The sequence below is a fragment of the Phragmites australis genome, chromosome 22 (assembly GCF_958298935.1).
Source record: "Phragmites australis chromosome 22, lpPhrAust1.1, whole genome shotgun sequence".
NCBI classification, from domain to species: domain Eukaryota; kingdom Viridiplantae; phylum Streptophyta; class Magnoliopsida; order Poales; family Poaceae; genus Phragmites; species Phragmites australis.
The window spans coordinates 6,643,712-6,668,783 of NC_084942.1; the positions used below are offsets into that span (position 1 = coordinate 6,643,712).

Consider the following 25,072-nt stretch of genomic DNA (forward strand, 5'->3'; position numbering starts at 1 on the left):
CATTATCCATCCAAAGGGAACGCCACGCCTCGCTCGCTCGCCTGAGCTCCCTCCCTCCCTCCCTCCCGCGCTGCCGCAGGAGATTCTCTGGCGCCAAGTAGTTGCCACGCGATGGCTGCGTGCGCCGCCCGCCGCCTCTTCCTCTTCCCCCTCCACACCCCGAAGATCCCGCCGGCGCCTCCGGTCAGGCGGCGGCGCGGGGCCTGGGCCGGCGCCGCCCGCTGCGCAAGTGAGGCCAGCGGCGGGTGGGGAGGCATTGTCGAGGACGACCTTTCTGAGCTCCTGCAGGTCCTTTTCTGTTTCCCTTTTCTTTTTTACCTCATTTTATCGCACTGAATGAAGTAATCAGGAACCAAGGCTAGAATCGTTATGCGGTGTTGATGGATAGAGGTTTAGGTGTACTAAAAAAGTTGTCCAAATTAGTGGAGAACTTTGAGTATAATACAAGTTCTTATGTGCAGTGGATGCAACGGTGCTACTAATTCCGCATCTGCTCTCGGGCTGCGAACTTGGATTGGGTCTTTGGTTGCAGTACATAGAACTCTGTATCCTAATAAGCTAAATACTACCCATAGAAAATGCAATAAGAAGCTTGAAGCCTTGCATTACTCCTTTAAAAAGGAGAATCTAATTATTTTGTAGCTGAAAGAGTCAATATGCTGTTATGAGATATCATGATCCATTTCAGTGCAAAATAAAATCTTTATGTCCATCACCATTTTGTGTTGCAAAGTCGTTTACTTCGTGCATGGATGATTTAACCGATGTATATTGGATTGGTAACTTGGTGCAGTAGTTTTTGACTTTTTCATATGTAAGTTGAGTAACATAAGGTATTGATATACCTTTTCCAGATTCTTCCAAGAGATTTGCGAGACAATCTACACAATGAACCTAGAAAGGACCAACTGTTGGAGGTGAGATAGATGTGCTTACCTGATTTGACTATTTTGAGTCTCATTTGATTTGAAAGTTCATGTGAAAGGATTGTAGTTACATATGCGATCTCATCTGATGAGTGATCAATCAGGTTATTCTGGATTTGGGCAGACGACCAGAGGCACGTTTCCTTGGTGAGTCTGGGGGCCAGTATCTCCGCGACAGTGAGGTATGGGATTGCTACATAGTCCCTAATACTAGCTTCTGTGTTTGTGGATGCTTGCCTTATTAATATATGGCCACAAACATTATAAACTTCTTTTCTTAATGAGTGCACATAAAAAATGTGAAATGGCATGCAAAAGCGTGACTAATGTGTCCAGTTCAATGGATTTGCTATATGACAGATCTCACAGCAAGAGTTAGAGGAAGCACAGAGAGCTGTAGGAGAATTTGGAGGTGACAACCGTGCAGGAATTGAAGGTACTTTGCATAGAATATCTGCCATAAGGAGCAGAAAAGGAATGGTTGTCGGTTTGACCTGTCGAGTTGGCCGAGCTGTTACTGGACATGTTGATATGGTCCGGGATCTCCTGAATTACAAAGAAAGCATTCTGTTTTTGGGAAGGTACCTCGCCTTGTTTCTTCAACATTCTAGGATCATGATCGCTTCTTCCATCACTATTTTTACTGAATAAAGATAACAAAAATGTAGCTAGTAGATAATATGTGTTCTATAAGTACGCACTGCATGGAAATGTTATTAAGATTACATTAGTAATATATATGGTTGGAAATCCACACTCTTATTTTTCAAAGAATGTTCAAAACTTTACCTGTTCTCAGAATGGTTGTGTGAAACTTTTTGAATTTTTCATATGGGAACTTTCTGATTTTTACAAAATTAATTGAGGAAATAGAGGAAAAGTCTCAAAATACTTCAGAATAAATTCATAAAGTAATCTCTCGGATATGTATCAGAACCAAGATGTTGCTGAGAAGTAGGATGGGATTTCTCTGAAGATGGAAATAATCATGTTGAACCTATAATTTTTTTTTAAAAAAACTTTTGAAAGGATTAAATTAAAATACTGAAAACAAATATTTTTGGGAAGTACAGTTCTGGAAGTTTCGGCTATATTCTAGCACCATTGCTATATACATTTTGTGTTGATGTTGTGTACCATTTCCCTATTTTGGGATCAGGCAGGATTTATTTAATGCACGCCCTTTCAATTCAACTTGAATTTTCACTAATTTTTCTTTTGTTTGGTCAGGCCTGGGGTAGGCAAGACTACTGTTATGCGTGAGATTGCACGTGTATTGGCAGATGAATTTCAGAAAAGAGTGGTATGGTAAACATTGTTACATTCTTGCAACTTTTCTATTTTAGGTTCAATTTAATTGATTTAATGTGCCTTACATGTTCTATTGGTGTACTGGTGTTTAGGGCAGGTAGTTGTGGACACAAGTAATGAGATTGGTGGGGATGGAGATATTCCTCATGCTGCGATTGGTGGCGCAAGAAGAATGCAAGTACCTGAACCTTCAATGCAGCATAGGGTAATGATTGAAGCAGTCGAAAACCATATGCCTGAGGTAGTTATTGTAGATGAGATTGGAACTGAAGCAGAAGCACAAGCTTGTCGCTCAATTGCAGAAAGGGGTGTAATGCTTATTGGTACTGCCCATGGAGAACGGCTTGCAAACATCATTAAGAATCCAACCTTGTCTGACTTGGTATGCCATCATTATCACAACTTTGCATAGAAAGATCTAATATACCTGCTATTATACAGCATGGTATCAGACTCAAAAGTGCATGCCAAGCTTGAGCTTGTCTGACAATATTATACTTCTAAGCATAGAAGCAGTTTCCCTTGTTGTATCTGTAGCTATGACAGCTTATGCATAATCGGTCAAAGATGTATCATGGAGATGACAAAGTACCTTCATCTTACCAGGACATTCGATCTTTTTTTTGTTATATATGTTTATTGCGAAGATTTAGTGTCGACATAAAAGCACGACTAGATTCAGCCAACATTTTGTGCATCCATGCATACTTAGAGTCCAATTGAAAGGTTTAATGAAAAACATGTTTAGCTTAAAATTAGTTTAATTTATCTGCAATTTAGTAAATTTGTTTTTGTTCATTACTGGAAAATAGATTGGAGGTGTAGAAACTGTTACTCTTGGTGATGATGAGGCTCGTGCTCGACGCAGTCAGAAAAGTATTCTGGAGAGGAAGGCCCCTCCAACATTCCCTTTCCTTATTGAGATGAGGGAGAGACATTATTGGGTTACTCATCGGGTATGCCTATGTTCTTTATATGTTGAACAATTGAAGTACAGTAACACATCATTGTTGCTGAATTTAGTAGTTTTGTTCACCACTGTTATTGTTGCTCTTTTTCCAACAACCAAGAAAATCTTCATAGCTTAGGAACCTAAATGAAATCTACTCACAAATTGATATGTAGTATTTTCCGTTTTCCAGTTGTGCCGATACTAATGTACCTATTTTCGTTGTGCAGACAGAAAGGAGTGTGGATATGCTACTTCATGGAAAGAAGCCACTGGTTGAGGTAGCATTATACCTTGCATGTCTCTTCCAATTTTGTGCTGTGATAAATTCATGGGTTCTTTTTGGTGGTACAAAAGGATACTGTGATCTATAGGGATAAAAAAGGGCATTTCAGTTTTTTCTATACCTATATATCTAGTTTGCTTTGCATGTAGATTTCATTCTGAAGCATGATTTCTGCACCATCGCACTTAGTTGTTATGTTTGTACAAAATGGGATATACAAATATCGAATCTATAGGCACATTGTTCATGTGGTTCTTTAGTTTGTGCAGGATTCTTTAGCAGTACCTTAATATCTCTAGCACTTCTTGCCATGCAAGAATTTCAGTACAAATATGGTGAATAAAGGTTCTATTGACAACTTATCACATTACAGGTCAGGAAAAGAGATAACACGTTTCAGGTTGTCATTGAAAGATGGGCAACTTATGATGGAGATGGACTCTGAACTCCAAATCCACAAATCATAATTCCTTCTGTCAAACTGCCGTACTCTGGTACTTGAGGTCTCTGTGGACGGCTATCATCTATACTACCAAGCCTCTTGTTCTGATGTGGTATGGGCTGATCCTAATCCATAACTCTTGCGAGTTACATCCAGAAAGTTTCCAATGTTCTTGTTATACGGGTAAAGTAACCGATGCTACCCATTTTGGTGAGTATGTAATCCCCATATTCTCGCTATAGATCCTTCGTTCATTATATCAATGGCATTGTAATTGTTTTCCCTAACTGAATTTGGATCTTCTATTGGTCATAGTAGGGTATACTTGTCTAAATTTGAAGCTTTACACGCATGTTCTGGGTGTTTTTTTGGAGGAGATTCTGTTTTTGGCGTTCGGTACCTGATGAGTGAAACTGATACCCGATGTCACCTTATTTCAGATGGAGAATGAATGAAACAAAGCATCGTTGGTCAATGACTTGGGTGAACATTTAACTCATTACCTATTCCTGGCTTGTAACTATTCTTTCACCGAAGGCAGTCCATCAAGTGATTTCGGCATTACTTATCAGGATACAGCAGATAACTTTTCACTAGTCCGATAGAAGCTAGTAAGAGGCCGGGATTTTTTTTTTCCATTACCTTAAAAAAAATTCTTCCTTAAGCATGCCTAAGATGTATTGGTTTATGGAATTGATAACTTTACACTAGTCCGATAGAAGCTAGTAAGAGGCTGGGATGTTTTTTTTTCCATTATCATAAAAAAATGTCTTCTTTAAGCATGCCTAAGATGTATTGATTTATGGAGTTGATAATTTATCTAGCTCACTAGCATGCACAATTGCACATGTAACCTTTCATACGATTTTCTACATTATCTAACTTATATATATTCTTTCTCTATTTTTTTTAGTAAAAATTGTTTCTTACAATTTTGTACGTTATCTAACTTCTTTATATATTTTCTCTAATTTTTATTTGAAAATTGTTTTCCATAGATTTATTGACTCTCTAAATGCTCTTTACTTCTTTACCCCTACAATTAAGTTCATATGGTATAATCCATATCATTTTTTATCATATTTTTGTAAGTCCGAAAAATGACGTGATCTCTGTGGATTGGCCTTTTGGGCCCTTACATAAGTTGTGTCCTAATCGGCTGCCTAAATCTTTTGAGCCTTTGCTGTTGGTATAGGCACGATTCGGTTGTCGGCATCCCTGTTAGTGTTGTGGCAGCCAAAGGTAAACAAGGTACAGATCGCCCAGTGAACAGGGCTCTCCTGTTCGGCTGGTGCAGATCTGGTTGGAACAATTAAACTTTCCTTATGTTTCTTCCTTAAACCTGAACACAATCTACTTCTGCCTTTATATAGGTGCTTACATTTATTTATGGAAGGAGATAACTAAGGGAACTCTCAAGCTAAACAAGGAAGAGGAATAACTAAGAAAATCTTCTCCAACTAAACATAGAAATAATAACTAAGGAAATTGCTAATTTAAAATACAATTTCAAACTTATCTTAAGCTGTTGCTGCACACGCCGATTGCTTAAATCTACACCGATAAACAAACCAAAATGCCCGGCCATATCATCCCCTGTGGCCATGAAACAGCTTATCCTCGAGCTGAAATTATAGATAATTTTGTTGGAATGATTCCAACAGTTCCCTGTGTCGTCTTGTGCAGAAGAATCCATCCATTGAACAAGGACTTCCCGCACACCTTGATTGAGACGATCGCGAAGAACTGCGGCTAGAGAGGGAACTACACGCCCATGGACAATAGTAGGCAAAGGCACTGGATCAGCTGCCGGCGTTCCTTCAAATTTCTTTAGTAAAGCCACATGAAAAACATCATGAATAAGTGTTTTGGCCGGAAGATGAAGACGATAAGTAATTGGCCCAATGCATGCCGCAATCTGATATGGTAAATAGAAACGAGGAGCCAATTTGATCAGTGATACCCGTTGCAAGACGCTGGTGTAAACGCAACCAAACCCAATCACCTATGCCAAGGGCAACATGGCGGCGGGATTGATCAGCCCAACTCTTCATGTAATCATGTGCCTGTAAAAGACATTCCCGGATCTTGGATAAAAATTCATCTCTTTTCTTTAGCTGTTGATCAACAACAATAACCCGAGATGCCCCATAGTGATATGAAGCAATGGTGGGGGATCACGATCATTATCGACGATTGGTGAACCGTCGATCTTACGAACTTGTAGAAAAGGTAGGGGATGCTTTGAGTAGACAAATCAAAGAACACATAAATGAGATTTTATACAGGTTCATATCTTCTTTAGGATAATAGCCCAATATCCTTGTTTATCTTGTGTTGATCTCTGAGACTGTTTGAAGGGGGTATGTGACTAGCCTAGATGGATCTAAACCTAGTCAGACGGCTCCCTTGCATGTAGTTGAGAGAGACGCTAATACAGATCTAACTGCAAAAGGCTTAGTGGATGCAAAGCTTTCGCATGCTTCAATGGTTTGTATGAACTCGTTCCCTCTTGTCCTCCACAGGGTCCCCTGACTCCGTGTATATAGGTGGGTTGTCGTACAGCCTCTGGAGCCTTTCCTTCCCGTTTTTGGAGATAAACTTCCCTGTTTACGAGATATTCTACGTATCTGCGGACAGTTTTCATGCATCCAGGCATTCTCTTCCCGAATATAGGGATATACCCAAAGAATATAGGAAACCCTAGGGTATCTGGATACGATAGTTTTATACTACCCATCGTTAACCATAAACCACTTTGAATGGTGTTTCTCTGAGGGGAGACTGGTAGGAGGTATTGTAGCAATACTCAGCCCATGGTAACCACTGCTTGGGTCGATCTCCTACAAAGCAACAGAGGTACATAGCAATGATATGATTGACCACCTCTGATTGGTCATCACTTTGTGGGTGAAAAGTAGTACTCATGTGTAACTTTGTTCCTATCAAGCGAAACAATTCAGTCCAGAAATTGGATGTGAATATTGGATCCATGATGTGCTATAGATTAGTATGTCATCAAAGAAGACCAGCACAAAGCTGAAAGTGCATCTAGCTCTTATATGTGATTTTGGTAATTAATGGTAATACCTATGGACTAACAATGGTGTTGAATTTATTAGTAGGTTGTTCCATAGGTGTTCATGAAGGAGAGATATGCATCAAGATAAATGAGCTATTAGTAATGTTCGGGTAAGTTAATGACAATACATATGAATTAACAATTATGTTGAGAATTGTTAGGTTATTCCATAGGAGATGCATAAATGATGAAGCATGGATTTGTTGAGAATTACCATGAGTTTAAAAAATTGCATCAAATTCATTGAGACCTTTGTTATGCTCATAAAAGGAAAGAAAAACTCATAGAAGATCGGTGATAAGAGTGAATGCTAAGTTACTTGTGGAGATCAAGTAACTAAAGGTATGCCATTGTTAATAGAGTTTTATGGACTAACTCATGTACTTTGTGCTTGAGAGTGAGTTTAGGTTAGGATCCATAAGAAGGCATAGTAAAATTGATATCATTTATACCAAGAGTGAAGAACAACAGTGGACTCCATATATAATAAAGTGAATTCCTTGAAGATGTCGACGGTGAAGGGCAAGTAAGACTCAGCTGTGATGAACCATCCGTGGTGAAGGGTAAGCAAATGACTTGGCGCCAAAGCACCAAGAAGGTGGTGAAGAGCAAGTGAAGGTTTTGTGCCAATATCGTGGGAGGCCATGAAAAGCTATGGATGGTTTGTATCAATCACATGAAGAATCAAGAGGAAATAGAGTGACGGCGATATAAAAGTTGGTAACCCTATAAGTTTGAAGGAAAGGAGTGATACTTGAAGGTATTCAAAGGTTCAATGTGATTCAAACATATTTTATCATTGAAATTGAGTATAGGTATACCACACTATTAAGAGGGATGCAACGTGAGCTATTTTTCATGTCTCAGTGCTCAAGAGTTTTTTAACTAACTCAAAGTGAGAGTTAGCTTAAGGAGCCCGATGCGAAAAGTGTGAAATTGTTCAAATTGGGTTTTGGAGTGTTCCTAGTTTTATCAAATGTGTTTGAGGTCATGAATTCATTTGGGATGTATAGCCCTCTGAATAAGCTTTCCATAGAGTCCAAAATCGTCGAAATCGGACTTTGGGATCAAAAGTTATCGCCGTTTTTCAGAGGTTAGTTTTGTTGAACTTGTAGGTTCAGGGTGGAATCTGGATTTTTCGGGTTCCGGACCCTCCGAATGAGGCTCCAAGTAGGGGTCTCGGTTTAGGCCTTCTTTAGTTGACCTAGATACTCCGGGTTCTGGTGTTCTGTCCAAAGTCTCCGGGATAAGCTCCGGCTAGGGTTCTCGATAAGCGTTCTAGTGTTAACCTGGAGTCTCTGGGTTGTCCTAGATACTCTGGTAAGTACAAAAAGCTATGTAATGACTAGTTTTTAGGGGTTGGATATATATACCCTATTACCCTCATCCTTTGTTGTTGCTGCAAGGGCACAAAAAAAAACATCTTTAGAGCCAAAAGAACTCCTTCTGATGCGCATTTGCCCGATCTTCCAAAGGTAATATGATAAGTCGATTGGTGGAGTTTCGACGTTGATGATCCAAAGGCTCCGACCAGAACATATCGAGAACCCTTGCAACTACTACACCACTACTCTGTGGTTATCAATTGTGCCAAGACACAGTTAACCTCGCCAAGAAGGCTTTTCTTGCAAGCGAATCGAGAACACAAGTAAGAATAGGTATGTGCAATCTGAGTATTGCTAATTACCAATGAAGTGCTCGAGTTGGGGTTCCACAAATGAACAAGCGGCAAAACTGTATAAAACAAAATAGTCTAAGCAAAACCCAAGCCTAAACTATGACGGCTATTGTATATTTATAGGGGAATATGAGGAGGTCGATCTAGGGTTGTGCTATCGTGGAAAGAGGCGTGCACAACCTGGACTCTGACCCTGACACGATTACGAGACCTAACAGGGTTCAAAATGGTGATGCAGTACCTTATTTCTTCAAATATGACTACACTATAAGGAATATTTGGTAGAGTATAGATACATTGGAAAGGGATCGTCATAAGCTTTCCAGAATGTCCAAAATCGCCAAAAACGGACTTCGTATGAGAGAGTTATGCCTGTTTTACTGATGTGCTGTCCTAAGACTCAACCACGACCACGACCACAACTTCGACCACGACTAGAGCTCAACCTCGAGTCCGAGTAAACTTGGCCTTCGAGGGGTGACGTCCGGGTAAGATTGTGGTGCTTCTCCCACGTTCCTAAGTAATAAAACATCACAAGAATTTAGTAAGAATCCATCCAAGGAAGCATGAACATCGAGAAACGAGTTCGTTAGAGGCTGCGGCCCTTCAGGCCACCCCTCCAGTGCCCATGCGGCCTTCCGAAAGCTAAAGATGCAGCCGGCGTCCAAAGATAATATTAGAAGAAAAGGACACCCCCTACAGCCAACCCGACGTAAGGCGATGGGCAATTAATACCAGTGCAAGTGGTGCTTATCCTGACACCCCAGCGCAATGAAAGACATCCTGACACCCCTGGCAGTGCGGCGTTGGGCCGCAATTGGCAACCGGCTCACCCCTCAGGGGGCAAGTACCACAATGTTACTATGATAGATGTTTATCCTCTATGCAAGGTAAAAAGTAGTTATCCGGGATAAGTCCCAGTAATTCGGTTAGGTCCTAGATATTTGTACATCGTGATAACTTGCACACTAAGCTACGTACCACCCTATAAATAGGGGGTCGTGATCATCTGGAAAAAGGAGGTCACAAGGAGCACGCTCAACACAGCACGGAAGAGCACAATCACAAAGTCTTTTCGTGATACTCCCCTAGCCCGCTCCATCTTTTTGCTATCAATACATTGGTTGTGTTCCTTCCTCTCAAACTTCGTCTCTAAGATTGAGTCTCCTCCTTAGAAGAAACTCTTGCCGTACTTGCTGGGGCAAGATGATCTCTTGCTCCAATAGTGGCGCCGTCAGTGGGGACCTTCGAACACAGAAGTGCCAAAGAGAGGTAGGAATCCACAAGAAAAACCACCAACGCGCTAGCCACCATATCCACCGTTGCAACCATGCAACCATATGCGTGGCTGTCTCAGATGCGCACATCACGTATATGCTCTAGTCCCGCTGCCGTATGGGATGGCATTCCTCCGGCCTTGACCGACCCAGAACATTGGGTTGGTACGGAAACTCCAGACGGCACGGAGTCCTTCCAGCCTCTACATGGTGAAGACCTCGCTGCACCACAAGAGGTCGCGATCGAGGTCGCAACCAAGCAAGCCGCCTTCCAGTGGTTCTGGGCGGTCGAACCCCGGAATGTTCCCTCCTGGACTTGGTCCCAAGGTATCTCATTCGACAGCGTATGGGACGCCCAGGCGAGCCGAAAACTTCAAAGAATCTGTCCACCCAGCGTCCTCCTCGGGCCCCTCCGGCGAAAAAAAGGTTCCGAAGAGGTGCAAGGCTCCAGGGTGCGTAGACCCCGCCAGCGCCTCTGACGCAGCCCTCGTGACGCCAACTGCGCGCACGAAACCACAAATCCACCTCATCCAGGGAGGCATAGTCAGAGCCACTCCGGCTCCAAAAACTGGTTCACAAGACGACCTCCACGGTCTCCCCAAAGGAAAGGAGGCCCTATGGAAACCACGGGCTCCGGGGCACGCGGCCCCCGGCAGCGACCTCAATGTCAACCACAAGCTCCGGTACCCCTGGAGGCATACGGGTGCATCTTGCATGGACCAGGGCGCGGCCACAACACCAATGACTGCCAAACCCTCACGACCTTCCGGGAGGAGTACCTTAGAAGACAAGCAGGATACCTGGCCACAGAGGGAACTAGCGAAGGATGGCACATGGATCAGAAGCCTAGGGTAATCTCCTGGGCAAATCCCTGGCCCTCCGACCCCGCTCCGTCGCCACCAACTCTGCTACCAACGGTGCAATATCCCAGCTACCAGCGGATTACCTTCGAAGCCGGGCAACAGCTAAGGGCTGAGGGGGTCGAGGACCACCTCTCCCGACTAGCCTTCGGCTCTACCTCCGACACACGCCATCACCAGGCTCCGGACGGGTTGCCCTCGGAGCCGAGCAACTACTAAGGGGCGAGGGGGTCGAGGACCACCTCTCTTGGCCTAGCCGTAGGCTTCGAGGCTGTGAGGAACCGTCCAAACAGTATTCTAATTAATCATTAGGAGGATCATTATTCATAATCACAACCTCAGTGATTAACCAGAATACCATTCCGGTAGTCCCGGCACGTGTTTATGCCCAAGATCGGAACACATGCCTTTCCAACAAGCATACCACAACATAGCTTAAGAAAGAGCGAGTAATTAAAGTTATATTACAAGTTCTTAAGTATGCAACCATTTGCAACAGTTTACACAAATGGAAACTACGCAGCGGAAAAAGAAACCTTAGCAACAACAAAAGGAGAGTGGAACCACATGCCCTTAGGCTCCACCTCAAAAGCTACGCCTCACCAGAGTAGGATGGACTACTCTTGCCCACCACCTGCATCGGCGGGCACGAAGTAGCCAAACAACGCATCACCCTCACCAGCAGAACCTGAAAGCGCAGGCATGAGTACGAAGGTACTCGCAAGACTTAATCCATATAGAGCACATATACTTAGCTCGACACATATGTGTGAGCAGCTATACTTAACTCCAAGAACAACTACCTGTCTACTCTGTAGACCACAACTTGAACATGTATGTATAGTAACCATGGTACCTCATCGACAAACCACCAACCAAAACCATCATACCATAACCTTATCCCACATTCGTAAACTCTACGACCGATACAAATGAAACAATAGCATGCTCATGACCGAGAGCGCGGCAATTCGAATTGTTCTTACACCCTGCAGGGGGGGTACAACTTTACCCACACGACTTGAGGACCATTCGGCTTGTGCTACTCACGAAAGCACACACAAGGGGGTACTCGAGTCAACCTTTCTCATACCCGGAACCACCCACTTGCAATGCCCCTATAGCACCGGGGTTACCGCGAGCGTGTCCCGGACACCTCCAGCTCCCCGCCACCTTGCTTCTCCTTTTCTTTTTCTCTTACGCGTCATAGAGCCGCAAGGCAAGTGTCGGTACGGCATAAGATAATCGGCTTACCTTACCATTAGATCAGCATGTGATGAGTACGGTAAGTGCTAGAGCCAACTGTACCGACGGACGGCCTTAAACGATACAAGCGGTCTATGGCATCCGGGTTCCTCTCCCGAACTACCCAGAGGACTCCTCCTGGGCAGAAGATACCCCTAACACCGCCCACATCTCGTCTCAATCTCACATCTCAACCATTCATCTTAACCTTATCTTCGCATCTGTAAACAGTGATTGAGCCCTAAGCTCGCGAACAACGGCAGAGCACCGTCGCTCGACTTCTACCGAGGACCTAAGCTTTGCTAAGCATTTCGAATAAACCTTGAAGCTAGACACCGACTATATCATCAAGGCTACAAGGATAAGGATTTATCAAAAAGTCAAGGTAGAGATAATGCATCAATATAGGTTCTACCCATATTAATCCGACACTGGACTCAACACATGCAAACATATATAAAGCATAATTTATCAATTTTAGACTTCATTTAATTTGAACAAAGGGTGCAGTATGCTTAGATGCTTGCCTTTCTGCTCTGGAGTTCGCATGATACTTCCCGAACAGAACTCGCAATTTATGGGTGCCTCTGTGTCACCTTCGATCACACTCGCGTCACGCTCCGATTCTTCGTTCACTACTGAAGAACGCATGCAATGATGAGCACGAATGACATGCAATGAAGGATGCTCCACAGTGCATGACAAGGTGGAGATGAATTGCATCATGACATGAGTTCAAAGCCTCAAGATTTTCTTCACTTGGATTAATGTTAAGCATCTACTCATTTCCTGGATTAATTAAGCCTAACACAAAGCTTAACCCTAATTAGGTATTTAATCATGTCTAACACGAGGGTGATTATTTTTAATCAGCAGGGAATCAATTAATAAGATTTACCAAATTGATTTAATCAATTTTGGAGTTACCAATATTTAGTTATGAATTAATGAGGCTTTAAACACATTACCTTAATTAAGGAAATTCCAGCACATATTTCATGGTCACTAATAATTTTAACATGTAGAACATGAGCATATAAAGCTAACAAAATTTGTTTCACAATTTTTGGAGCAGTATTTATTTTTCTACACATTAAACAATGTCTCAGCCGATTTATCAACTGAACAACAAATCTATTTCGCGATTTTTGAATTAACCGGATTATTAAATGCTCTAAATCTTTTTTTTTTTACCCACGGTGAGCTAGCCACAGCCATAACTAGTGGGGTCGGACTAGTTGACTCCGGTCAATCATGACCTTTAGGCCATGGCGCACGGCCGACTAGCTCGGCTGGCTTCGCCGGCGGCGAATGGCGGCGCTATCGGCTGGCCGAGGACTCCAACACGACCAACGCGTGATGACGAATCTGATTGGATAAGGCTCGGCTAGTGGGCTCGTCGGAGCATGGCCGGCGGCGAGAGGCCACGGGCGGCGGCGCTCGGTCCGCGCGGACTGCCGCGCTGTAAACAGGCCAACCATGAACTAGCGAGGGCAAAAGTGCAAGGAGGGTCCCAAGAAGCTCACCGTGCTCTCGGTTGGCCGGGGGATGCACTGCGGTGGCGGATCGACATGCGACCGAATCTTGCTTGCCGGAGTTGGAGAAGATGACGGCGGTTCGGGCTCACATAGGCGATGGAGGAGCTCTGCTGCGGCACTGGGCTATGGGAAGAAGGTCTCTAGTCCAGGCTGCACGCATTGGCTTGAGAGGAGGAGCGGCAGCGAAGCTCTCTGTGTTGATGCTGGGCGCGGGGAAGACGAGCGCACGCGCGGTGGTTGCGGAGCTGCGCGCCGAGGCCTGGGCGTCAGAGCTAGACGGGAGCATGGACGTGAGGGAGCCGTAGGTGCTGCTCTAAGCTCAGCTAATGGAGGAGCAGAAGCTCTGCTGCTACTGGTTGGATGAGAGAGAGCACGAGAGAGTGAGCTATGGCTGCTGCTGCTGCTGCTGCTCTCTGTGCTGTGCTCGGCTGAGAAGAGAGAGAGATAGCATGCTGCACATGCTGTGCAAGAAAACATGAGAGAGAGAGAGAGAGAGAGATATCCGGCAGCCGGCTGGGCTTAAAGTCAAGGAAAACGGCACCGTCCATGAGGTGGCCGAATCCACTGGAAGGAAGGTCGGTGGCAGCCGGGATGAAGTCGCTCGAAGAACAGCCGTAGCCATGAACAGTAACCAAGAAAGAAGAAAGCTAGCAAAGTTTTGTGTTAGTTTGTACTTAGTGTCTTCATTTTCTCATTTGTTTTCTCGAATTTCTCTAATAGCTGAAAAGTCATTGTAAAATTCGAGGATCAATTTTGCTGGATTCTATAATTCATGTGCAACCCATTTTAACTTGTTTAACCCATAATGCCTGAGCCAATTTCAAACTAAAATTCCCCAAACATGCTAGCTTTTCTAACTTGTGTTAATTTTCATGCCTTCAAAATAATTCCCAAAATTTTGGGAAAATTCATTTATATTCTTCGCATGCCATGGAATAATTTCTAAAATTATTTCCAGCTCTATGTTGTATAGTAATATTGTGAGTTCCTTAACAATGCACCAATTAACATTGATTTTCACAATTATGTTTAACTGAAAATGCAAGCTCATAAATCACCAAAACAATTAAGCATGATGCCAATGATGTTTATGATGCTTAATGACATGATTAAGTCTTTTGGGCTGTTACAGAGGCCTTCAAGTCTCATAATAGAGGCCTTATTTAGGCAAAGATACGCCCACTATTACCTATAGATAGTTTAACTAGCTAGTCTATCTTTCGTACAGTATGATCAGGAGGCAGTACGCGTAAGGCTTTTTACCATAACATATGCATAAGTTTTACCAGGGAAACCACGTGTTGCGTTTTAGGCTGATAAGGTTGTCGTGGACATGGTTTCCTTGCCATAACTACTCTGACACACTCATGTGACCAGCATGGACTTGTGCTTGAGTTGGAGCAGCATCTCATGACGTGCGCATCTCCTCCACAGCTGCTAGAAGCAACAGCCGTATTTAGGCAGGAATAAAAGTCACTACTAGTATATCTCTGTTGTTTCTTCTGCTAACCTTGTACGCAGCTACCCCCGATGGAATATTCTGGCCAAACCTAGTCCGTTGTGGTATGTTCCAACCTTCGAAGCTTTCGGGCCTGCCTGCTCTGGTCTCCCGATCCTTTGGCTGCGACTGCTTGGGCCTCCAAAGCCTTCAGGCCTTCTCTAGTCTCCCGGGCCTCTGACTGCGACTACCCGGGCCTCCAAAGCCTTCGGGCCCGCCTGCTCCGGTCCCCAAGCTCTCGGCCACGACTGTTCAAACCTTCGCTCTCTGGCCTCCACCGGAGCCTTTACATCATGGCCGGGACCATCCAAGACGTCACCGAAGGCCATCTCCTCGCGAGCCGGAGCACCTCCATCGCCGGAGTCCCTTCAGCCCACCGCTGAAGTACACCCATGCCAAAGTCGATCTACAGCGAAGACATCTGTGCCGAAGACCTCCGCTCCCGAAGCACCACCGGGCAGCCAACTCCACTGTCGGAGCCTACCTCTACTGCCAGACCCCGTCCGACTACCGAAGCCCTCCACACCGTGGCTGGAGCCATCTGTCCAACTGCCAGAGCCATGACTGATGGCCCCCTTTGCAGTCCAGAGACCCCGCGAAGCACCACCTCGGCGGTACGAAGTCCGCACCACACTCCATGCTGGAGAGGCTGTGCCGCCATTCTCCGTGCCGGGAGACTCTTCCCAAGCACCATCGGAGGCACCTCCGATCCGAACCAGCGCCACCTTCACTATGTGTGGCCGGAGCCCCTCAGCTCACCTCACCGAAGGACCTGCCGCATGTCTCTGCCGCTGGCCCTGGGGGCGCTACTGCGCTCCAGCACGCCTAGCCGAAGGACTCGCCATGTTCCGCCACCTGCTCCAGAAGCACCACCATGCTCCACCGCCAGCTCTACGCTACTGGCCGCCCTCATCGGAGGCCCTCTTCGGCTCCTCACTATGCCGGAGAACTACCCTCCGGCCACCTCTGCCTGATCGCGTGACCTTCTCCAGACACGGTCGCAGGGCGCTCTAGCCGAGTACCTGCGCCGGTGCAACGTCTCAGAAACTCCAGACACCGTCACTGCCTTCCTTCATCATCTCGCCTCACTCGTTAGCTACGAGAACCTCCAACCAGACAAGCTTTGCACGCATCGCCCACGACGACACCTCAGAAGACATGGCAAAACCAGAGGCCCCTTCGGCCCACTGTGCGCTCGAGCTACGCTCACACCGGAGGCCGCCTCGGCTTCGCCTACTCACCACCAAGGGCCGCAAGCCGGCTCACCTCGGAGCTTGCCTCCAGAGCTCCTCCGCGCCGCAAAACCACCCTTCACCGCCATGTACTCTGCCTACTCACCTCCAGGCCATGGACTAGAGGCCTGCCTCAGGAGGCTCCTCCAACTTTGCTGCCGGAGCCCCCCATAGCTGACACACCTTTAGGCGCGTACAAGGCGTTCAGGGCAGCGCAATACTACTACAGCGACCCGTACGAGAATCAACGGCACCACACGCACGGCATCCTCGATGTCTTCTTGCTTGTTGGCAAGACGTTCACGCGCACCATGTACCCCGCGGAACTTCACATGATAGGGATCCCGCCACACACCTCGCCAAAAATCCTTCCGTGCTTTCTCCTGGGACTAGCCAAGGCCACTATGTACGCAAAGGCGGGACCTAAGCGGCTAGTTATGGCCCAAGCAAAAGCTCCGGAGGCCTCCAAAGGCATGCAGGCGAAGGCTAGAACCTGTGGCCACAGGCGCGCGAACACGTTGCCACCTTCCACGAAGGACAAGCTCCTCCGAAGGCCAAGATACACGCTGGAGCCCACCTTCGCGCCCACATCAGCGTCAGGGGCTGGCCTTCGGCCGCCATCCACTTCAGAGGCATACCCCGGCCGCTCTCCACACCAGCAGCCGGGGTCCGCTCCCACCTCATGTCGGAGGCCAGGGCCGGCCGACCAGCAGGAGATCATTCCTACGTTGAGAACTGCATCTCCATGGACGCTCTGCCGCTGCCTGCCAGTGGCCACCCAAGGATGTATGATTACCGGTGGCCAGACATGCATGCATGCAACCATGCATGTTCTGTGGTGCGCTGCTGCTACATGTGTGCATACAAGATCGCACACGTCGACCCTCGCGTGCGCATACGCGTACCCCTGTGCTCTGATCCGCTGCACCCGCATCTTCGCAGGAGGTCGGACTCCGGCCCAACTCTGCTTCAAGGGCCGCCCTCGGTGAGCTTGGTGCCAGACGGAAGTGTCTTGAAAAACCTCCACAAAACGGAGATGTTTTGAAAACCTCCGCAACACGGAGACGTTCTAAAAACCTCCTCACCGATGGTGCGGCCTCGGTGGTGGAGAGGTCTTAAAAAGCTATCGTACAGTACCTCCGGCATCTTAAAGGTAGTGCCTTCATGCCAGAGAAGTAATTCTGTCCACCATCTTTAAGGTCTAGCTAACCTACATGGCCGATAGGCAAAGACTACTCTGGCATAGTGATGGCGTTAGCCTCCGTGCTAGACATGCATATTCCGTTTGCCATCTTTAAGGTCTAGCTAACCTACGTGGTGGATAGGCAGAGACCGCTCCGGCATAGTGATGACGTAAGCCTCTGTGCTAGATAGGCATATTCTGTCCGCCATCTTTAAGGTCTAGCTAACATACGTGGCGGATAGGCAAAGATCGCTCCGGCATAGTGATAGCATAAGCCTCCGTGCTAGACAGGCATATTTCGTCCGTCATCTTTAAGGCCTAGCAAGCCTCCGTGGCAGAAGGGTAAAGAAATCCTCAGGCATCTTAAGGACAATAGCCTCCGCGCCAAAGAGGTATAACACTCTACGCATAAAAATGCGTGGGTCACTCTACGTATAAAAATGTGTGGGCCACTCTACGAACAAAAAATGCTTGGGCCACTTATTCATACATATGCACACATCATACATACATACATTCATACATCATACATACATACACTCATACATCATACATACCTATATACATGCGTACATATACATATGCTTACAGGTGGTACAACAGTCTTAGAAGTTTCCCTACCTTGGCTAAGGTCATGACAATAGCGCTAATAGAACATGCCCTCCGCCCGCTCGCGGCGAAAAGGCGCGAGGGGGGCGGGGAGTCAGGGAGCCAGAAGGCTTGGTTGATCCTGCACAGGGTTGCAGAATTTTGCTATTCCCTGTCAAAGCACATTATGTTCAAAAGTAAAACCCTCCAGCACATTGAAGGCAAAGCCTCCATGCCAGAGGGGTAGAAAACCCCCTGGCGTCTTGAAGGCAAAGCCTCCGCACCGGAGAGGTAATTATTCTCCAGACAATTACAGCCTCGTCATCGAACGGGTTGCCTCCTTTACACCCCTCAGCTTCGCTGATAACTCCACTTTCGACATCTACCGCTGAGGGGGTAATGGGCTACCTCCCGCAGCACCATCGCCGACTCCATCTCCGGCTTCCACAGCCGGGGGCTCCGGATGGCTCCGCCCCCGTTACGCCCCTTTGCTTCACCGATGACTCCACTTACGGCATCTACCGCTGAGGGGGTAATGGGCTGCCCCCCGCAGCACCGTCGTCGACTCCATCTCCGGCTTCCATCGCCTGGGGCTCTGGATGGCTCCCCATCCGTTACGCCCCTTTGCTTCACCGATGACTCCACTTCCGGCATCTACCACTGAGGGGGTAATAGGCTACCTCCCGCAACACCGTCATCGACTCTGTCTCCGGCTTCCACCGTCGAGGGTTTTGGATGGCTCCACCTCTGTTACGCCCCTTTGCTTCGCCGATGACTCCACTTCTGGCATCTACCGCTAAGGGGGTAACGAGCTGCCTTCTGTGGCCCCCTGTCGTCGACTCTATTTCTGGCTCACGACGCCAGGCTCCAGACGGTCCAGCCTCCGACGAGCCCCGCCGCGCTTAACGCTGAGGGGGTGGTATCCTGCTCCCCTCGGCTTCGCCATCGACTTCACCTCCGGCTTCCATCGTCGAGGGCTTCAGATGGCTCTGCCTCTGTTATGCCCCTTTGCTTCGCCCATGACTCCACTTCCGGCATCTACCCCTGAGGGGGTAACAGGATGCCTTCCGTGGCCCCGTCGTCGACTCCATCTCCGGTCCGGCCTTCGACTAGCCCCGCCACGCTTAACGCTGAGGGGGTAGCATCCTGCTCCCCTCGGCCTCGCCATCGACTTCGCCTCTGGCTTCCATCGCCGAGGGCTCCGGACGGATCTGCCTCTGTCACACCCTCAGCTTCGCCGATGACTCCACTTCCGGCATCTACTGCTGAGGGGAAAATGGGCTGCCTCCCGCAACCTCGTCATCAGCCCCGAACGGGTTGCCTCCTTCACGCCCCTCAGCTTCGCCGATGACTCCGCTTCTGGCATCTACCGCTGAGAGGGTAACGGGCTGCCTCCCGCAGCCTCGTCATCGGCTCCGAACGGGTTGCCTCCTTTACACCCCTCAGCTTCGTCGATGACTCTGCTTCCACCATCTACCGTTGAGGGGGTAACGGGCTACCTCCCGCAGCCTTGTCATCAGCTCCACCTTCGTTACGCCCCTCAGGTTTGCTGATGACTTCGCTTCCTCATCTACCATTGAGGGGGTAACAGGATGCCTCCTACATCCCTGCCATTGACTTCGCCGCCTCGGCCGCGTCATCGACCCCGTCGTCAACTTCGACGCCGGCTGCATCTCCAACCTCAGCATAACCCCAGGGCATGCCACCACCACCATTGCGTCGTCAGCCTTGAGCTTCGTCATCGACGCCCGCAGTTTCCGCTAAAAAACTCCTCAGGGACAGGGAATGGCCTTTGGGCATTCTTGTTACAAGCCATGCTGGAGTTGGTTTTCCTCTACATCCTCTCACCCCTCCAAACGTTGAGACCAAAGAATGAGGGGGTACTGTTGGGGGAAAATAGACCAGCCTGAGGATAATGATTGACGATCGCTATCAAAGGTCCCTTCGGAGCCTTCGGCCTCTGGACTCTCAGCAGGAGGCATGGCCCTCAGAAGCTGCGGACCCCTTCGAACTACCTCTGCAATAGTTGATTGTGCAATAGTTGAGCCCCGTTCATTTATTTTCCGCTGCAAGTTTAGGCTAACGGTAAAAGGGGACGAATTTTGTAAAATCGTTTATTCACCCCCCCCATCTAGGCGACATCATTGTCCTTTCAAAAGCGATGAAGGAAGGGTGCCAATATATCATTCATGAGGGCTTGGAATGTAGATGGCGCATTAGTGAAGCCAAATGCCATGACCAAGAATTCAAAGTGACCATGATGGGCCCGAAAAGCAATCTTCTTGATGTCATTGGGATGCATGCGGACTTGGAAATACCCACTACACAGATCCAGTTTAGTAAAGAAATAGGCACCCTTGAGCTTGTTGAAAAGTTCATCCACCATTGGAATTGGAAATTTATCTTTGATGGTTTTGCTATTGAGGGGCCTATAATCAACGTAAAACCTCCATGTATTGTCCGCCTTTTTGACAAGGAGCACGGGCAAGGAAAATTCTGAGGTCCTCTTATATGAATAATGCCCTGAGTTAGCATTGCTGCACATTGTCTATCAATTTCATCTTTGAGCAACCGAGGATAGCAATAGGGATGCACGTCCACTGCTATTGTTCCTAGAAGAAGGGGGCTGCGATGGTCATAGGTGCGAGATGGAGGAAGACTAGAAGGTGCCTCAAACAAGTTCGCAAATTCCTGCTTCTTTCAGCGAGTAGTTTGTGACCCTTCATACTATGAGAACATGACTGTCCCGAAGTCCCTGGAATGCCCAACAAAGTTACCCGATGATCATCCTGCCAAAATGTCATGGATAACTTGGAGAAATCCTAGAGAATAGGCCCCAAAGTGTGAAGCCACTGAATACCCAGCACAACATCGAAGCCTTCCAAAGGGATGATGTAGTCCACCATAAAGACTTCAGAACCAGTTTATATAGGGGTATTGTGGAAAATACCTTGGCTAGCAATGAGGTCACCGTTGGCCACCTTCACTGTCATCCCAGTATGAGAAATAAACATTAATCCAATGCATTGCGCTACATCAGCTACCACAATGTATGAGTAGAACCGAATGAACTAAAGTGACAAGAGGCTTACTGCAAAATTTGATATTTAGGCGCATGGTGTTGCCCCTCCTGATGCATGTGAATGCGTGGAGGGAGATTTCCATGTCATTCTATGATCGGTCAACCGTCAGATCATCATCTTCGAGTTCCATAAAATAGATTCCCTTCATTGAGCAATGGCTCAGATGATCTTTAGAAAATGGTTTAGAATAGTTGAACCATACTCCTTTCGCGCGACAATTAGCCATCTCATCTGTAGTAAGGTGCTCTGAAACATCGATACTTCCAAAAGCCCACGTATACGTATCGGATACTGTATCTGATACCGATACATGTTGGATACTTGGTGGATACATATCTGCTGAGTATCCGAATAAAAATAAATATTGAAAATTTGGATATTCCTTAGATACTTGTGGGATACATTTAGGATACAACCTAGCCCAATCTAGCCTAGTTGCATATCCTAGCCACATAACCTAATGATGTTACATCTCCTAGTCGCATCTCCCACTCTCAATCGCATCTCCTAAGCCTGCCCCTCACCTGTCACCACCATTTCCACAGTGCCGATGGCAACACCCTCCACTACCTATCGGCGATGAGCACCTCTCCTCCCTAGCTCCCTCTTTTCCTCCTCCCTTCTTCCCCTCCCCATTCTTCCTATTTTTTATTGTTGGTGATCGAGTGATCGTGTGCGGGTGGTGGTGGCAGGAAACAATGTGGGGCAGTAGCTGCAAGACAATGTTTGGGGTTGCGGCTATCGTCAAAGCAGCCTCCCTCGCTGGCTTGCCCAACTCTAATGGCATGAGAATGATGGTGTACCCATGCTGCCGCTGCGTGCTGATCTATTTGGTATTAGCTAGTGGCCACGCCTAGCCGGATATAAGTTTGAGAGTTGGAGTAGAACATGGGAGTAACTTATTACTATTTTTTTAAAATAGTAAAACGTATCCGCATATTGAGTTTCCAATGAAAATGGCATATCCCCATAACTGTATCGGTGCTACCAGGTAATGTGACGCATGCCCTAGCCAACAACAGGAGTTGGTCGAGGGAGGGCTGGAATTGGAGTGGATTGACATCCCTGTGAGTTTCCAAGGTTTGCACTAGCGGTTGGCTGCACAGGTGCTACTGGCCCAGAAGAGCTCTTAAGAAGAGAGTCATTGTTCTCTTTAGATAATCATTGTTCATAAGCACGTGCCAAACTCATGGTTGTTTGCAGTTTGGAAGGAAATTGAAGTTCCATATCAGTGCTAAGGGGTTTGCCAAGGCCTGAAGTGAACAACTAAATATGCTATTCTCGGAGAAGCGACGTGGTCCAGGTTGGTGGCAGCGTGGAGTGAGGAGCTAGTGGAGCGGCGATGGCATGGAGCGGTAGGATCAGTGTCTCTGGATACCAAATGTTGTGGCAGCCAAATTTAAAAAAGGTAGAAATTTCCCAGTGAACAAGACTCTCCTGTTCGGCTGGTGCAGATTTGGTTGGAACAATTAAAGTTCCTTATATTTCTTCCTTAAACCAAAACACAATACGTTGCTGCCTTTATATATGCACTTACATTTATTTATGGAAGGAGATAACTAAAGGAACTCTCAATCTAAACAAGGGAAATAACAAAGAAAATCTTGTCCAACTAAACATAGAAATAATAACTAAGGAAACTAATAATTTAAGATATAATTTCTAACTTATCTCAAGATGTTGTTGTAGACGTTGATTGCTTAGATCTACACCGATAAAAATACCAAAACGCCCGGCCATATCAGCTAGATCCTGTTGAAGTTGGATGTTGATAAATAGGCCTTAGTCGGCTATGTAATTAAATTAACCCAAGTCTGTTTAGATCCCGTGGATGTGAGCTCAATCTTAATGTGAGGAACCGTCCAAACAGTATTCTAATTAATCATCAGTAGGATCATTATTCATAAATACAACCTCAATGATTAACCAGAATACCATCCCGGTAGTCCCGGTACGTGTTTTGTGTCCAAGATTGGATCGCATACCTTTCCAAAATGTACATCACAACATAGCTTAAGAAAGAGCAAGTAATTAAAGTTATATTACAAGTTCTTAATCATGCGACCATTTGCAACCATTTACACAAAGAGAAACTACGCAGCGGAAGATAAAAACCTTAACAACAACAAAAGGAGAGTGGTGTTATATGCTCTTAGGCTCCAGCCCAAAAGCTAGGCCTCACCAGAGTAGGATGCACTACTCTTGCCCACCACCTGCATCAACGGGCATGAAGTAGCCAAACACCGCATCACCCTCACCAGCAGAACCTAAAAGCGCAGGCATGAGTACGAAAGTACTCGCAAGACTTAAACCATATAGAGCACATATACATAGCATGACTCCAAGGATTATGCATTGAGCTATTAGCAAGAGTAGGCCACAAGGTTAAGTAAAACATATGCGGTAAGAAACCTAGACACATATGTGTGAGCATATATACTTAACTAAAAAACCTTTCTACCCTGCAAACCACAACTTGAACATGTATGTATAGGAACCATAGTATCTCATCAACAAAATCTACCAACCATTTCCATCATACCATTAACTTATCCCACATTCGTAAACTCTACGACTGATACAAATGAAACAATAGCATGCTCATGACCAAGAGCTCGACATTTCGAAATATTTTTACACCCTGCAGGGGGTACAACTTTACCCACACGACTCGAGGATAATTTAGCTTGTGCTACTCGCGAAAGTCCATATAAGGGGGTACTCGTGTCAACCTTTATCATACCTAGAACCACCCACTTGCAATACCCTATGGCACCGGGGTTACTGCGAGCGTGTCCCGGACACCTCCAACTCCCCGCCACCTTGCTTCTCCTTTTCTTTTTCTCTTATGCGTCATAGAGCTGCAAGGCAAGTGTCGGTACGGCTTATGATAATCGGCTTACCTTACCATTAGATCAGCATGTGGTGAGTACAGAAAGTGCTAGAGCCAACTGTACTGACGGACAACCTTAAACGATGCAAGCGGTCTATAGCACCCGAGCTCCTCTCCTGAACTACCCAAATGACTCCTCCTGGGCAGAAGATACCCCTAACACCGCCCACATCTCACCTCAATCTCACATCTCAACCTCATCTTTGTATCTGTGATCAGTGATTAAGCTCTAGGCTCGCGAGCAACGACAGCATCGTCGCTCGACTTCTACCGAGGACCTCAGCATTGCTAAGAATTTCGAATAATCCTTGAAGCTAGACACCAACTATATCATCAAGGTTACAAGGATAAGGATTCATCAATAAGTCAAGGTAAAGATAATGCATCAACATAGGTTCTACCCATATCAGCCCGACACTGGACTCAACACATGCAAACATACATAGAGAATAATTTATCAATTTAGACTCCATTTAATTTGAACAAAGGGTGCAGTATGTTTAGATGCTTGCCTTACTGCTTCGGGGTTTGCCCGATACTTCCTGCACAGAACTCACATAAATGCGAAAGGTTGGCGTTGTCTTCGATCGCGCTTGTGTCATGCTCCGGACATTCATTCACTAAAGAAGAATGCATGCAATGATGAGCTTGAACGACATGCAATGGCGGATGCTCCACAGTGTATGACAATAGTGGAGATGCAATGCTTTCAGGTCATGAGTTTAAGGCCTCAAAGATTTCCTTAAACTCAATTATTGTTAATTATCTAACAATTTATAGATTTATTAAGCTTAACACCAAGCTTAACCTTAAATAGAAAGTTAACTATGTTTAACATGAGTATGTGCATTTTTACTGAACAAGGCATAAATTAACCAGATTAACAAAATTGATTTCATCAATTTTGGAGTTACCAATATTTAGTTATGAATTAATGAAGCTTAAATATATTTCATTAAACCATTAAATTTCGGCACATAATTCATGACTACTAGTATTTT

At 46.2% G+C, this 25,072-nt stretch overlaps 1 protein-coding gene across 3 annotated transcripts; it reads left to right on the forward strand.

The window, feature by feature from the left end:
* On the forward strand, positions 1–4,804 carry LOC133905172 (uncharacterized protein ycf45). Of its 3 annotated transcripts, none has more exons than XR_009907580.1 (10): positions 1–288; positions 855–917; positions 1,031–1,108; positions 1,287–1,507; positions 2,157–2,229; positions 2,335–2,619; positions 3,050–3,193; positions 3,417–3,467; positions 3,846–4,124; positions 4,355–4,804. XR_009907580.1 is itself a non-coding variant. In XM_062346899.1 (9 exons), exons 1-9 carry the CDS (start codon positions 112–114, stop codon positions 3,915–3,917), a joined length of 1,164 nt encoding a protein of 387 aa, XP_062202883.1. In that variant the 5' UTR covers positions 1–111; the 3' UTR covers positions 3,918–4,389. The 3 variants fall into 3 exon arrangements, 1 of the variants encoding a protein (XP_062202883.1); XR_009907581.1 differs by having other exon boundaries at positions 3,846–4,026; XM_062346899.1 differs by having other exon boundaries at positions 3,846–4,389.
* The last annotated feature ends 20,268 nt before the right edge of the window (positions 4,805–25,072 follow it).

Coding starts and splice junctions, on each gene's coding strand:
- LOC133905172 (XM_062346899.1), top strand. CDS start 112: ATGGCTGCGTGCGCCGCCCGCCGCCTCTTCCTCTTCCCCCTCCACACC. Junction 1,508..2,156: donor AGCATTCTGTTTTTGGGAAG/GTACCTCGCCTT, acceptor TTGTTTGGTCAG/GCCTGGGGTAGGCAAGACTA. Junction 2,230..2,334: donor ATGAATTTCAGAAAAGAGTG/GTATGGTAAACA, acceptor TGTTTAGGGCAG/GTAGTTGTGGACACAAGTAA.